Source organism: Rana temporaria, chromosome 2, assembly GCF_905171775.1.
Source record: "Rana temporaria chromosome 2, aRanTem1.1, whole genome shotgun sequence".
Classification (NCBI taxonomy): Eukaryota; Metazoa; Chordata; class Amphibia; order Anura; family Ranidae; genus Rana; species Rana temporaria.
Window position 1 is genome coordinate 1,773,519 of NC_053490.1, and position 17,273 is coordinate 1,790,791.

General features: G+C 47.0%; 1 protein-coding gene across 1 annotated transcript; it reads right to left on the bottom strand.

The window, feature by feature from the left end:
• Positions 1-15,447: 15,447 nt before the first annotated feature.
• On the bottom strand, positions 15,448-16,389 carry LOC120928774 (putative olfactory receptor 52P1). The gene has a single exon (XM_040339764.1). It carries the CDS (start codon positions 16,387-16,389, stop codon positions 15,448-15,450), a length of 942 nt encoding a protein of 313 aa, XP_040195698.1.
• Positions 16,390-17,273: the final 884 nt, after the last annotated feature.

The following is a 17,273-nucleotide window of genomic DNA, read 5'->3' on the forward strand; positions in this document are numbered from 1 at the left end:
CACCAGGGAGCTGGCGGCACCCATTAACTCTTTCCCCACTGCTGACAAGCCGCTCTCAGACACCATGTTGAAAGACATGCTGGTGTCCCTCCGCAGCTCCCTCCATGCGGACATGATGGAATGCATGAGGGGTTTTAAAGCTGATGTGCAGGAGTTGGGGGGCAGAGTGGACCATGTGGAACAGAAGATGGGGGAATTTGCCTCATCTTTCAACTCACTGGTGGATGCCCATAACGACCAGGAGGATGAACTGGCTTGGCTCAAAACAAAGGTCTCGGACCTGGAGGACAGATCCAGGAGGAACAATGTTAAGATCCGTGGTGTCCCTGAATCTGTCCTCCCCCACCAACTGCAACAATATGCACAGGACCTTATGAAGTTGCTGGTCCCCGACCTGTCAGACGCTGATCTGGCTATTGACAGAATACACCGCTTGCCTAAGCCGTCCTACCTCCCCGAGAACATACCCAGAGACGTCTTAATGCGGGTACATTTTTTCCAAATAAAGGAGCGCTTCATGATGTCCTTCAGGAAGAACAAAAACCCGCTTCCCCAATATGATTCTGTCCAATTGTTCGCCGACCTCTCACAATACACAATGCAAAGACGCAGGGCTCTTCTTCCGGTCACAAAAGCTCTACGCAACCATGACATCGTCTACAGATGTAGCTATCCGGCCAAACTCACCGTCACGAGAGACAACCACTCATCTGTGGTAAACAACCTCACAAAGGCCTTGGCCCTCCTACGCTCTTGGGATATTGTGCTGGCGCAGATTGATGGAGACCAGCCCTCTGCCTCAAAGGTTTCTACCCAGGACTCATGGCACAAGGTGTCCCACAAGAAGAAGAACAAGAAACGTCTCTCTTAAGTGCCTCGGTTACTTCAACGGTTTGATACTACATGCTTCCCTACTAACTTTGTTATTTTCCCCCCCGTGTTAAATGAGCAGACCCCCTGCTCTCAGATTCTCAAAAGAATCTCCCTTTTTACCGTTCGACTTGGTTCTGATCGAACTTCTTTGCTGTTTAAAGACCACTAACCCATGTGGCATTGTTTTGTTTCTCTTTTCTTTTTTCTTTTTTGCTCTTCCCCACCCCCTACCTAGAGATGGACTTCACCCCATGGACCAGGACTTGTCGGGATCCTCGCCTCCGAAAACAACACCTTGGCTTTCATCCCTGCTACACCAGCTTCTTCAACCTGAGGTACTGTTACATCTTCACCCCACGTTGCTATGGTTCTTAACGTAATATCCTTTAATGTGCATGGGCTGAACCACCCTGCTAAAAGAACTGCTCTGTGGAAAGAGGCTCAGAAATTACAGGCGGACATCTTGTGCATACAGGAATCCCACTTTTTATCCTCTAACCCCCCTTGCCTCAAACACAAAAACTTTCCCCATGTGTTTTGCGCCTCAGCCCCCAATAAGAAGCATAGAGGAGTCGTCACGGCCATAAGAGACTCTGTTTTGTTTAAACTAGAAGAGGTGGTCTCCGACCCAGCGGGCCGGTTTGTGATTCTTGTGGGGGAGTTTAACAACCACATGTACACTATTGCTAACCTTTACGCCCCCAATGCCAATCAGGTCAGGTTTGTCAACAAAGTCTTTAAGAAAATAAGTGATGTTAAAAAAGGTAATGTTATTGTATGTGGTGACTATAATATGACGGTTGACTACAGTGTTGACACTACATCTAAATCCAAACGCCCTCTCCCCTCCCTACACCCTGCTCTTCTCAGAGAAGACTACTACGATGTTTGGAGGTGTCAGCACTCTAGTGAACGGGACTATTCCTTCCACTCGACCAGACACAATACCTACTCCCGTATTGACATGGTCCTTGTCGACAAGACTCTTCTCATGGCGGTCACCTCCTCCGCCATCCACGATATCTCGTGGTCTGACCACGCCCCTGTCTCCATTTCGCTGGTGGAGGGGATGACCCCTAGTCCTGCTTACATCTGGAGAGCAAACGCAGGGGTATTCCAAACTCAGGCCCAGGTGAATGTTATTACCAAGCAACTGAAAGAATTCTTTGAGGTGAATGAGGGGTCAGTATCTGACCCGTCAGTCTTGTGGTGCGCCCACAAGGCCTTCATCAGAGGGATTCTCCTCCAAATTAGCGCTAGACTAAAACGCCAGAGAAATCTGAAGATAGACCTTCTTTTGAAGGAAATCAGATCTTTGGAGGTGCAAAATAAGGCCTCGCCAACTCTAGCCCTGTCAAACAAACTGGTCGGCCTTAGGTGCGACCTTCGGCGATCACTCCTAGAATCACATAACAAATTTGTTAACGCCCTGAAACTAACGTGCTACTCCTCTGGGAATAAGGCTGGCACGTTTTTGGCACGTCGCCTGAAGGACCAGAGAACTCGTACGAAAATTCCTTTCATCCGCAGCCCACTTAACAATAGCAAACTGTATGACCCGAGAGATATTGCCAACTCCTTCGCAGACTACTACTCCGCCCTGTATAACATTAAAGAGGATAGCTCCACCCCACAACCCTCAGATCAAGACATACAGAACTTTCTAGCTGACATATCCCTCCCTGCCCTGTCACCTACACAACTCAATGCACTTAATGCTCCCATCACATCTGCAGAGATCCAGAAAATCATATCCAAGATGCCCCTAGGTAAATCCCCTGGCCCTGATGGCCTACCTAATGACTACTATAGAACGTTTGGTGAGATCCTTGCACCCTCACTGTGTTCAGTCTTTTCACAAGCCATGGTTTCTGCTAGTCTCCCTCCTGAGATGCTTTCCGCTTATATTGTCACAATCCCCAAACCTGGTAAGCCTCCCGATGTTCCCTCAAACTTCCACCCCATTTCATTATTGAACACAGACGTTAAGCTATATGCCAAGATTCTAGCCCAGAGACTTCTGACTGTCATTCCTTCCCTAGTTAATCCTGACCAGTCTGGCTTCACTGCGGGAAGACAGGCTTCAGATGCCACCCGCAGGATCATAGGGGTTGTACAGTGTGCTTGGACCTCTCGGACGCCTTCTCTGCTCCTCTCTCTGGACGCGGAGAAGGCGTTCGACAGGGTCCATTGGAACTATATGTCCCATACCCTAACTAAATTCGGGTTCCAAGGCCCCATTATGTCTGCTATTCTGGCCCTCTACTCACACCCTTCAGCCCAGGTTTTCACATCCAATTGCCTCTCAAGACCCTTCCACATATCCAACGGGACGCGACAGGGATGCCCTCTTTCTCCCTCCATTTTTAACCTCCTAATCGAACCTTTAGCAGAAAAGATTAGGGCCCATCCCCATATCACTGGGTTCTCTATCCAAGGTATATCCCATAAAATTAATTTGTTTGCTGATGATATCATCCTGTCCATAACATCTCCGTCATCATCACTCCCCCATGTTCAGGAGGTTTTGCACTCCTTCAGCAATATTTCTTACTATAAGGTGAACGCCTCCAAATCAACTATCTTACCTATGCACCTACCAACCCCCACCCAAGCGTATCTGGAAAAAACCTTCCCCTACTCGTGGGCCAAGAAGAGCATATCATACCTAGGTCTTCGGATCACAGCAGACCCTTACGGACTGGCAGATGCTAACTACCCAGCGCTAATAGCGAAACTCAATAGGGAGTCGATGCGCCTTTCCAAAATAGAACTCTCCTGGGTTGGGCGCCTTGCCTCCTTTAAGATGTTGCTACTTCCCCAGATCCTGTACATTTTTCGCACACTCCCTATTCCCTTAAAAGCCCACCATCTCCGTTCATTAAACTCTATCCTTAGGTCCCATGTCTGGGGTTCACATAAGCCCAGATGCTCTAAGACACTCTTAACCAGACACAGGTCAGTCGGGGGTATGGGCCTAATGGACATAAGAGACTACTACCGTGCCTCCCTTCTAAACCAGCTCAAGGTGTGGTTCACAAACCCCCAGGCGACCCCCTGGTGCAGTATTGAGATATCCTTGAGTCCCACCAAGGACTTGGTCTCCTTGCTGTATCTGGACAGGTGGAAACCTTTTTCTCTACATAGGTTGCCCTTGTCTCTTCGGGCCTCACTGGAGGCCTGGAGGGACCTTGGGAACAGGACCGATCCCCGCGACGCATTGGTGGAGGTTCCGGTCCCTATTGACGTCTTAGAAAGCGCAATCCCCAATGTTAGTCTTAGAAGTTGGAAAGACAAGGGTATCACGCAGATATCTCACCTCTTCAGTGCTAACCGCATTTCCACATTTCAGTCCCTTCAGGCAACATACCACCTTACCCAATCAGATCTGTACAGGTTTCGCCAAGTATCACATTTCCTTAGCTCTCTCAGTGAACACAGAATACTCCTCCCAGATCAGATATGGAGGTTCTACGTATCCACATCCCCCTCCACCAAGGGGATTCCCCTCTTCTACGGTCTTCTCCAGCACAGGCGCTCCTTTGTCAAGTCCCCCCCATTCCTGAAATGGGAGGAAGACTTGGGCACTGTCTTCACAGACCTTCAATGGCAAGTGGCCCTCAATTCGGTGTATAAAGCATCCAAATGCACTAACCACTAGGAACTTGCCCAAAAAATTGCCCTAAGGTGGTACCTTACGCCATACAGAATGTCTAAGTTCTCCCAAGACAACTCCCCCCTGTGCTGGAGAGATTGTGGAGAGGTGGGTAATATTATGCATGTCTTTTGGAAATGTAAACATTTAACAAGCTTCTGGAGGAGTCTGTTTAAATGCATATCATCTATTACCGGGATTCTCACCCGACCAGGGCCTGCGCTGGCCCTACTTGGACTGAACATTGATTCCTTCCCCCCTCAGTTCCGTACTGTAGTGACACACCTGTTACTAGCTGCGAGATCGTTGATTACCCGGAACTGGAAGTCCTCCACAGTCCCAAATCTCTCAGAGGTCATCAACTTCACTCGTAACAACTATATATACGAATCTCAAATAGCCTCTAGAATGGGCCAGAGGAGAAGCTTTGACAGAAAATGGCAGATCTGGAGAGAAGTGTTTGGTGAGTGAACTTACCTCTGGTACACGGCCTTCTTGATGATAATGTAAAGCGAGCGGTGGCTCTTGTCACGTCCTGGTACGACTACTTTTCCTTATCGTAACCAGACCTTGTGATCCATCTCACCCCTGTTCTTGTCCTCCCCCCATTTCATTTCGTCTCAGTTCATTTTATTTTATTTATTTTATTTTATGCTTATGTTTACTATTGATATAATCATACTCACCTTTCTCGACTACATTCCATTCCGGTACTTGGTCCTTCCTCTCCCCCTCCCACGGGTGGTCGTCTGACATTGGTCCCTTTTCTGACCTCGAGGGGAGGGAGTATGCGGGGCTGACTGCTGTGAGTGGTAGCACTTTCCCAATATGCATAATATGTTTCTCAGATGTAACAGTTCCTGTTTGTACTGTAATGGAAATGTGCTCCTATGATTGTGATATTTGCCTTTATTGCGTCCCTGTTCTCACTGTAGTCCGGGGTCTCATGTCTTTTTGACGCATTTGTTTATATGTTTGTAAACTGAAAATTTTTCCAATAAAAACTTAATTGATAAAAAAAAAAGATTAGAACACATCCGGACATCCTGGGGGTCGGCTGTGGGGGCCGAGAGCATAAATGTGCGATGTTTGCGGATGACATCCTATTGCTCCTTTCTTCCCCAGTTACCTCTTTACCTCATTTGAATCTCGTCTTAGGAAAATTCGCAACATTTACGGGACTATCTGTGAATCAGTCTAAATCCCAGGCCCTCAATGTTTCCCTACCACCTCACATAGTTCGAGCCCTTCAACAGTCATTCTCTTTCAGCTGGCAGGAGGATGCCCTGCCTTACCTGGGCATCTTCCTGACCCCGACCCTCTCCACTCTTTATAAGAGGAATTACCCCCCCCTGTTTCGTAGACTGCTGGATGATCTCCAAAGATGGTCTGGGAGTCCCCCGTCGTGGTTCGGTAGGCTGTATTCCATTAAAATGACTATTCTTCCCAAGGTGTTGTACCTATTCAGGACCCTTCCGATTGCAATAGTGGGTGCGGATCTCAAAAGATTCCAGGCTAAATTGCTAGATTTTATATGGGATCACAGAAGGCACAGGGTGAACAGACGGACATTGTACACTCCTAAATTGGGAGGGGGTTTGGGTGTGCCTGATCTTCTCAGGTACTTTCATGCAGCTCAATTGGCCCATCTGACCCGCTTCCATACAGCTCGACCCAGGCCGCTCTGGATGAAATTGGAATCCTCCGTATGTTCGGACAGAGAGATCTCCCACTTAATGTGGCTTAAGGGGAAGGACAGACCGCCCATAATGTGTCCGTCTCTGTCGTTCTCTCTCAGCCAATGGGATCGCTTAACGGCTAAACATAAATTTAAGTCTCCACATATGCCTCTGGCGCCACTGTTTCGTAATCCTCTGTTTAACCCGGGTTTCCACCCCCAGGACTTTACCTGGTGGACCAATAAGGGTCTATTAAGGATAGCGGACTTCTGTGACCATAAAGGAGCTCTCTCAAGATCGGCCCTGCAGGAGAAATATAAACTCCCAAATACTGAGTTTTTCCGCTATACGCAAATTGCCCATTTTTTGTCATCACTGAATCGTGCTTCTGACGTTACTACTAGTACTCCCATGGAGCACTTCTGTACGACCTTTGACAAACATGCGGGACATATATCCCTGATTTACGGTCTTCTATCCTCCAGCTCCCGAAAGTTGGACTATATGTTGAAATGGGAACAGGATACGGGTGTGTCATTGGACCTTGCTGAGTGGGGTACATTGTCGCAAAGTGCCTCTAAGACTTATATCAACACCTCTTTGATAGAAGCAAACTACAAAGTATTGCTGAGGTGGTACATGGTCCCTGTGCGAGTGGCAACCTTTGACCCTGGGGCGTCCCCGCGGTGCTTCAGGGGTTGTGCTGCGGATGGTACTATGTACCACGTTTTGGTGAGACGGTTTTGGATCCGTACGTACAACTTTATATACTCATTGACTCAGGTCAATCTCCGTAAGTCACCTCTGGATGCACTGTTGGGACGTCCGATCAAGGGAACATCGAAATGCACAAAAAATCTATAAGCTTACATATTTACAGCGGCTAGGATTTCAATAGCAAGGTCCTGGAGGTCCCCCACTGTTCCGTTCTATCTGCTGAAGGCTAAATTATCTTGGATAATGGTGAATGAGAGGTTATCTGCCATCCTGGCGGACAAGGTTGCTGTGTTTCACAGAATTTGGGACCCTTGGATTGACTATCTCACGACTACGTGAGATGTAGATTACTATTGGAGAATGACCCCTTGAGATTGGAGTGCTTCCCCCATCTTTTCCTTCTTTCTTCCTTCCTTCTCCTATCTCTTCTAGTCTTTTCCCTTTGGTGCTCTTCTATTCTTTTTATTTTTCTTATTATTATTTTATTGCCAATATATATTTCTCTTATTTTACTGAGTAACGGGTCCTTGAGATCAGTTGGGCTCCCCGCTGGGAGGCCCGGTAGTGGTTCTGATTTAACCCCTTTCTTTATGTCTGTTGACAGTTTTGTGGTATAAATTTGGGTAACTTTCATACGCTGGTTATACTGTTGTATCCTCATTGACTCGTACCTGTAACTTGAATTATACAGCATGGACAGATCATACCTGTCTTTCTATTGTATTTTTACTTTGAAATTCAATAAAAACATTGGAAAAGAAAGAAGACACTTGGCCAGAAGGTGTATTAGCATCCTCTTCTTCCAAAGATGTCCTTGATGTTGAAGGATCACTAAGCTGAAGATGTACATCACTTTGGCTACTGCAGCTTTCCCGATCTTTTCTTTTTCAGTGATTTAATCAAAAACCATAGGGCTAGAAGATGTATTAGCATCCTCTTCTTCCAAGGATGTTTTTAATGGTGAAGGCTCACTGAGCTGAACATGCACATGGTCATCACTTTGGCCACTGCAGCTTTCTTCACCTTTTTCTTCTGTGGTTTGTAAACCACTAGTTGCTGGTGTTCCAAAATATTTTTTTATTGCTCCAGCACTCTTCTGGTCCTCCAAATTCATAAGGGCCCTCCGTTTTCTATTCTGAGCACCTGACAATTTTTTAGGACCCATAATGCTGCAACACAATACAATAAAAAATACATATGCATGTAAAAGATAGGCCATTTAAGTATGGCTACAAACAAATGATCTGTTTCAGAAAGTGAAAAATATTGTTTGTTTTTTTTTCAAAATTGTCGGTCTATTTTTGTTGATAGCACAAAAAATAAAAATTGCAAAGGTGATAAAATACCGCCAAAAGAAAGCTCTATTTGTGGGAAAAAAGGACGCCAATTTCGTTTGGGTACAGCGTCGCATGACCGCGCAATTGTCCATTAAATTAACGCAGTGCCAAATCACAAAATAGGGCCTGTCATTAAGTAGCGAAATCTTCTGGTCCAGAAGTGGTTAACATAAGACAAATAACAAAGGAGTAAAATACAATAAAAAAATGAATACAAATAATATGCTTATTACATAATTGCATTGGTAATGGTAATTACCAGTGCCCATAGAATGCAGCCTACTAGTGCCCACCAATTGCAGCCTTATCAGTGCCCACCAATTGCAGCCTTATCAGTGCCCACCAATTGCAGCCTTATCAGTGCCCACCAATTGCAGCCTTATCAGTGCCCACCAATTGCAGCCTTATCAGTGCCCACCAATTGCAGCCTTATCAGTGCCCACCAATTGCAGCCTTATCAGTGCCCACCAATTGCAGCCTTATCAGTGCCCACCAATTGCAGCCTTATCAGTGCCCACCAATTGCAGCCTTATCAGTGCCCACCAATTGCAGCCTTATCAGTGTCCTTATGGATCACACAGAGCAGCGATCTCTTGCTGTCACGGAGCTTGGATTCAAAATTGCAGGCTCCTATGATACATGTCACACTGATTCAAATTTACGGCATTGGATCAGTGTGCCGTATATTACAGGAGCCCAGTCTAGGAGGCGGGACTTTGTTACAGCGCCGCCAGGCATTTCAGAAAGCTCAGTGCGGTATGTGTGACCAGGGCTGGTGCAAGAATTTTTGTCTGCACAGGCAAATATGTATTTTGATGCTCCCCACTGTACTCCCGCTGCCCCCCCCCCCCTCTATAGTAAGAGATGCTGCAACTTGCCAGCCGGCCCAGAGGTACAACAGGGAGAGATGCGGGCTCTTGAAAAATACACAGTCTCACTACAAAAACCGCACCACTAAACGCATCATGTTGCAGAAGCTCTACTGTGAACCAAGGTTTAAAACAGGCTGCTATTAAACCACTTGCTGACCGCTCTACAGCTGTTTTACTGACATATTTATACACGTGATCTGCACTTCTGGCCTGCAGGGGGCACGTTCCGCTTCTGCTGAGATTCTTCACAGCAGAAAGCAATCTGTGGGTGGTGGGCATTTGATGTCCACTGGCACCCTCTGATCATCGGGCAGAGACTCAGAATGGAGCTCTGTCTATGTAAATGAGGTAGAGCTCTCTTTCGCTGAAGTGGGGTAGTAATGGATTCTGTGTTCCATCTCTTCCCCTAATAAAAGCAGCACATACATACAGTACACATAAAACACTTGTTAGGCAACACAGTTAAGCCTTTAATTGCCCTAGATCAGGGGTCTCCAAACGGTGGCCCGGGGGCTATCTGGCCCTTTACTTGCTTTTATCTGGCCCTTGGGGCAATATTTCATCTTCTGACACCAACAATGGGGCACAATTTCTCCCAATGACACCAACAATTGGGCACAGTTCCTCCTAATGACACCAACAATGGGGCACATTTCCTCCTAATGACACCAACAATGGGGCACAATTCCTCCCAATGACACCAACAATGGGGCACAATTCCTCCTAATGACACCAACAATGGGGGCACAGTTCCTCCTAATGACACCAACAATGGGGCACAATTCCTCCCAATGACACCAACAATTGGGCACAGTTCCTCCTAATGACACCAACAAAGAGGCACAATTTTCTTCAAATAACACCAACAAAGGTGCACAATTACACCAACGATGGGTCATTACTCCTCTCACTGACACGAAAATTGTCACTTGTTTACTGCGTCACTGGTTCCCACAAAGTGTCAGATTGTCAGTCGCAATATATCAGCCCCGCTATAAGTCGCTGATCTCCGCCATTACTAGAAAAAAAAATTCCATAAATATATCCAATAGTTTGTAGGCACAATTCATCCAATGACACCGATAATGGGGCACAATTTCTCTCAATGACACCAATGACGGGACACAATTTCTCCTGACAACACCGATTATAGGGCAACCATTACTCCTATTGACATCAATGATGGGACACAATATCTCTTAAAGCGGTGGTTCGCCCTAAATAACAACATTCTACCATAAAATCCAGCATACTAGCGTGAGCTACAGTATGCCGCTATTTATTTTTTTGGCGCCGTACTCGCAGTTTAATCCCATAGTGAAGTTTCAGACTCCCCGCGGGGAATGGGCGTTCCTATGGAGAGGGAGGATGATTGACGGCCGGCTATGGCGCGTCACGATTCCCGAAAATAGCCGGAGTAGGACTCGGCTCTTCACGGCGCCTGCGCACAGACTAAGCGCAGGCGCCGTGAAGAGCCAAGTGCTATTTCGGCTATTTCCGGAGAAGCGTGACGCGCCATAGCTGGCCGTCAATCATCTTCCCCTCTTGATAGGAACGCCTACTCCCAGAGGGAGTCTGAAACTTCACTACGGCATTAAACTGCGAGTACGGGGCCAAAAAATAAAATAAAGGCATACTGTAGCTCGAGCTAGTATGCTTGATGGCATGCTAGGAAAAAAAAAAAAATTCTTAGGGTGAACCCCCGCTTTAAAGTGGAGGTTCACCTAAAAAATAAACTTTTAGCATTGCATTTATGAGATTAATGACAATTAGAATCGGCTGTTTTTTAAAAAAAAAATACGTCCGTACATACCGCATACCGTTTCCTATATGTGTTCTCACCGCCACTTCCGGGTATGATGGTCGGGGCTGGGCGTTCCTAATTGATTGACAGGCATCCAACCGACGCATTCAGCGCGTCACGAGATGCCGAAAGAAGCCGAACGTCGACGCGGCTCTATACGGCGCCTGCGAACCGACGTTCGGCTTCTTTCGGCATCTCGTGACGCGCTGTATGCGTCGGTTGGATGCCTGTCAATCAATTAGGAACGCCCAGCCCCGACCATCATACCCGGAAGCGGCGGTGAGAACACATATAGGAAACGGTATGCGGTATGTACGGACGTATTTTTAAAAAAAAACCAGCCGATTCTAATTGTCATTAATCTCATAAATGCAATGCTAAAAGTTTATTTTTAGGTGAACCTCCACTTTAAGCTGACAACTGCGCTTTGGTTTTTGATCACCTCTGCATTTTATTTTTTTCCAACAAAAGACCAATTTTGACATTTTTTTTTACGTTTTTTTTATAAACTAGCTCACATCTCATTGGAGTACAGGTGAGGTGGGAGGAGGGATGACACCTGCTAGGTTAGGTGGAGGGGACGGGCGGCCTTACCTTTACTTTTCTTCAGCGCAGTCTGTCAGTCCCGTCCTGGTCCCGCCTTTGAATTTGAATTGCATGCCTTACGCATGCACGCAACGGCGCCGCGCTACCCAGCCCCCAAGACAGTACCACCTGGCCTGACTGAGACGCGGAGGAGGGAGGGAGGAAGGGCGTGCGTGCGTGCGTCACTGCGTGCGTGCCAAGGGGACCAGTGGCAGACACTTTGGGCGCGTCCCTCTGCAGCGCCGTGCAGACATGCTGGCTGCCTGAGCAGAGTCCCGGACACATCCCCGCACACTCATGAGTCACCATCACGGTAAATGGACTGCGGACTGTGACGGCCACACGGCGCCCTTCTAGTCAATGGCGCTTTGTGCGGTCGCACAACCCGCACAACGCAAAGGCCGGCCCTGCTCGTGTTCCTCCTGCCCCTCGGTTCCCTCTGTTCCACTCCCAGCGGGACCTGGACTGGAGATACAAGAGAGGCCGACCTCGTCATTTCAGTCTCCCTTCAGGTATGTGACAGCCAGGCTTTACTGCCAACTGCATAGCTCCACACCTATGTTCTAGAGAATTCTACCAGCTCTCTGGTAAGCAGAGGGAGCTAGCAGACTGGCAGCAGATGAGAACACTGACCAGACCTAACTAATCAATTGCAGCCATACTAGTTGCAGTGAGGCCAGCTAAATTTACCTACCTAATGAGAATTAGTGTTGAGCGGAATACGCCATATTCGATTTTGCGATATATCACGAATATATAGCCGAATATTCGAGAAATATTCGCTAAAATCGAATATTCGTGATATTTTATCGAAATGAAATGTTTGCGAAATTTCGCTATTGCGAATGCGAAAATAATTGCGAAATTTCGACAACTGCGGTAGGAGCACTCTGATTGGCTCATTCTGAAATCGAATATTCGTGATATTTTATCGAAATTTCGCAAAATGCTAATGCGAAATTGATTGCGGAATTTCGACAACTGCTGTAGGAGCCCTCTGATTGGCTCATTCTGAAATCGAATATTCCTGATATTTTATCGAAATTTCGCAAAATGCGAATGCGAAATTGATTGCGGAATTTCGACAACTGCTGTAGGAGAACTCTGATTGGCTCTGATGCAAAAGAAGGGCGGAGAAAATAATCGCGCAATATTCCTATTGCCGAATATTCGCATTGCGAATATTCGGCAATATAAAATGATCGCTTCAGCTACTCGGCCCAGTGTCTCTAATCATACCAGCGATGCTTTTAGACGTCGATGGAGATCACTAGGATGTGATCTGTTTTAAAAATAAAATTGAAAAAATGCGAATATTCGGAATAGCGAATATTGGCCGCGAAATTCGATATATTCGCGAATACTCGAATATGCCATATTCGTAACGAATATTCGCAATACGAATATTCGTAAGCAACACTAATGAGAATACCCCCGGCTCCAGTACTAAACCTAACTAATCCTGGCACCTACCTAGGGGGGTGCTACAAAAAAAAACACACAACTTAGTTTCGTTTTTGTATCTTTTATTCAATTTTAAAAGAATATCTTCTTACAAAATAGTTTTTCGTTTTTTTCTTACCTCTCAAATACATCTCCTTTTTTGGTTTTATTTTCACAAAGTTTCCTTTACAATACTCTGGCAAGAAAAATAAAAATTGTCTTAATTTCTTACTTTTTGTGACAATACCTTGGAAAATATATAAATGATCGATCTCAATACACTGGATAATGGGAAAATAACACAAAGCCCCGCCTTCTCAGGACCATTTCATATCTCTGTCCAAAAAAATGAAGATATTACACAGCAGAATACTAATTACACATTTCTTTTGCTTTTTCTTGGTGTTTATACAGGGTTTCTAGCAAATTTAATTTGCCAGGTAGTAATTGTCCTGGCTGATTGATAGAAGATCCACTTATTCCTCCGTAAATTCTGGAATTGCTGCACTTTTCTCTTCTGTCACTAGGTGGCACTGTGGCTGGTGACATTAGATTGACAGGGACTTAGCAAGGTCAGATCATGAATGGGTGGGGTTTCTCGGCCAATTGGCAGGGGGTTTCTTTTAGTCCATTGGCCTGCTTATTTGGGTGGAGTCAGGTGATCAGGGTTCTGTGCCACCTGGATGGCTGGACGTGTGTTATGTTGCCCGGGTTGCTACACCTGAAGCCTGAGGCCTATCCCAGGGACATCTGGCTGCTAGGCTGCCTGAGGGCCTATCCAGGAGCAGGAGAAGCAGCATTGGGTTGCTAAGCCAGAAGCCTGAGGCCTATCCTGGGGGGACTACAGGATTGGAGTCCAACCGAGTTGTGAAGGTTCAGCCGGACTGGGGAACCATTTGTGGTAGAGGGGAAGGGACGTGTGTTATGTCACCCTTGGGTTGCTACGCCGGAAGCCTGAGGCCTATCCCTGGGACACCTGGCTGCTAGGCTGCCTGAGGGCCTATCCTGGAGCAGGAGAAGCAGCGTAGGGTTGGGACGGCAGGATTGGAGTTCAACTAAGCATGTACTGGCCATAGGGACTACCAGGAGTTTCCCGGTGGGCCAATGGCTCAGTAGGCCGGTTAAGTGCAGTCCTGGAGCTGCTCCTCTCTGACAGTGAGTGGGGTTCCCCTTCCCTAGTCCATTCCAGACCCTTTGGGTCATTTGGGGGCTTCCAGATTCTGATAATCTGCCTGCATTCCACCACAACCACCAGCCAGGGTAAGATGGGGGAAAAGGTGCTTTGAGGTGGGGGGGGGGGCAACAATGCACTGGTATGGACTAGAGGGAGGGGGCACTATGTTTTTTGTGCTTTTTTTTTCAATAGCCGGATGCATGCAATTGCAACCGCGAGTCAATTTAAATGTGATTTGACTTGTGTTTTTTTTTTCTTTAGAAATTTCATTTTTGCTGCAGCAGGTTCTATACATGGTACACATGCACCACTTTACAGGCAGACTAAGGGCATCCCACAGGCACTAAATTTAGAGGAATTGTTTATTTGTATTGTTGCAATTAAAATCACTGCTCCTAAAAAAAAAATTAAAATGTTTTTTGCATTGATACATGCCCCCCAAGGCATTACCCGGACCCCCCATACCCCTATTATGGCCAATTACTTGCATTTGGGGTCAAACTGGCTGCATTTGATGGGTAAACTGGCTGCATTTGGGGGGAAACTGGCTGCATTTGAGGGGAAACTGGCTGTATTTGATGGGGAAACTGGCTGCATTTGGGGGGAAACTGGCTGTATTTGATGGGAAAACTGGCTGCATTTGGGGGGAAACTGGCAGCATTTGTAGGGAAACTGGTTGCATTTGATGGGGAAACTGGCTGCATTTGGGGGGAAACTGGCTGCATTTGGGGGAAAACTGGCTGCATTTGATGGGGAAACTGGCTGCATTTGGGGGGAAACTGGCTGCATTTGAGGGGAAACTGGCTGCATTTGAGGGGAAACTGGCTGCATTTGAGGGGGAAACTGGCTGCATTTGAGGGAAAACTGACTGCATTTGAGGGGAAACTGGCTGCATTTTATGGGGAAACTGGCTGCATTTGATGGGGAAACTGGCTGCATTTGATGGGGGAACTGGCTGCATTTGAGGGGGCAAACCCGGCGGTGTTTGATGGGGCAAACCGGTGGCAGTTGATGGGGCAAACTGGTGGCAATTGATGGGCACAGTGGCTGCGTTTGATGGGCACAGTGGCTGTGTTTAATGGGCACAGTGGTTGCAATTGATGGGCACAGTGGCTGCAATTTATTTATTTTTTTCAGTTTGTTTGCGCCCCCCAAAAAGTTTTGAGCACCAGCCGGCAGCCGCCACTGTTGGGTAATATCGTAAAACCATAGGAAGCACTGGATACATTTGCATTTTCTGGTGTCTGCTTAATGTTCCTACACGGGTGAATCTGGCAATTGATGAATAAAAAAGGAGTAAACCTCAGTTTAACCTTGCTGCCGAAATATCACAACTACCCTTCTCCGGATCTCCTTGGTCCTGGCCCCGTAGATCATGGGATTGCACATGGGTGGGATGAGAATGTAGAGGTTGGCGAGAGTAATATGAACATAGAGAGGGATGTTGTGTCCAAACCTGTGAGTAAAGAAGGAGAAGAGAGCCGGGATGTAGGAGATCAGGATGACACAGATATGAGGCCCACATGTGCCCAAGGCCTTGCGACGAGCTTCGCTGGAAGACAGCCTGAAGACCGTTCTGAATATGGCGCCGTACGACACAGCTATACAAACAATATCCACAGCAATTACCAGAAGGGCCACTGTGAGGCCGTACACCTGGTTGATGGTGGTATCGGTGCAGGCAATCTTTACTACAGCCATATGTTCACAGTAGGTGTGATAGATGACATTGTTCTGACAGTAAGACAATCTCCGTATCAGGAAAGGAGCCGGAGCCATCAAGAACGATCCTCGAATTATTGCTAAGACCCCAATCTTGGCGATGATGGCGTTAGTCAAGATCGAGGTGTACCTCAGAGGATGGCAGATGGCAACATAACGGTCAAAAGCCATCGCCAAAAGAATGGTGGACTCCATCATGGAGAGGGCGTGGATTAAGAAAAGCTGGAGCAAGCAGGCGCCAAAGTCGATCTCTTTATCGTTGAACCAGAAGATGCAAAAGATCTTGGGGGTGGTGGTGGCGGATGCCACAAGGTCAATGATGGCCATCATAGAGAGGAAGAGGTACATGGGCTTGTGGAAGGTCTCTTTTGGCATAATGATGGCAAGTATGGCACAGTTTCCTAGGATGGTCAGGACGTACATGACGACCATAAGAATGGAGATCCAGAAGTGGGCTACTTCCAAGCCTGGGATCCCTATTAAAATGAAGTTCTTTGGCTGGTAGAAGGTCTCATTTCCCCCCGACATCGCACCAATCCTTGCTGAAAATAAAATTGGAAAAATATGAAATATTGACTCAGATGTTATCTTAAACTGATTGTAAAGGCTCTTTTAAAAAAATAACAAACATACATACCTACTCTGTATACTATATACCTACTTACGTACTCTGTGCATGTCATGTACCTTGGTATCTTCGAACCGGGATGTTCCTGGTCCCACAGCTGCCCTACTTGTTGTGCCACGGAGAAGCTCTGGAGTTATGGCAATGTTCTCTCAGTTTGATGCATTGCCTTGGACTCACTAGCCCCACCTGCTGCCAGCTGTGAACAATCTACAATCAAAGCAGCCCTTCCTGTTGCTCAGTGCCCGTTTGTGTGGACCAGCTCCCTGGGTGTTGCGATAGCTTTATGACTCTAAATTCCTGACTACTCTCTAGCCTGCTGATTTTGTACTTCACCGCCAGCTCATGTATGACCTCTGCCTGCCTGACCACTCTCTGGATTTTGATCGTGTACCGCTTTCCCTGGTCTGTTGCCAACCTGACCTGTCTGACTAAGTTTTTGCCTGAATCCTCAGCACACAAGCTCCACTTCAGACACTTCCTACCACAGGTACCTTATAGTATTGCACAAAACAGCCCCTGAACCTCCTCTTTTGGGGTCCCCCACCGGCGTTCTTAGCTCTTCCTCTTCTTGGTGTGCCCCCCCCCATAGCAAAAGGCTTGATATGGTGGGCACACATGAGGACTCAATCCGGAACTTTGATGTGTGTGTCTATAAACACACAAAGCATGGCTCAGCCCTGCCCCGAACCCTCTTCACATAATTTGATTGACAGCAGCAGGAGTCAATGGAACTGAAGCCTGGCAATGCACTGCTCCGGGGACCGATCGCGGGACTCCAGCGCTG

Coding starts and splice junctions, on each gene's coding strand:
- LOC120928774 (XM_040339764.1), bottom strand. CDS start 16,389: ATGTCGGGGGGAAATGAGACCTTCTACCAGCCAAAGAACTTCATTTTA.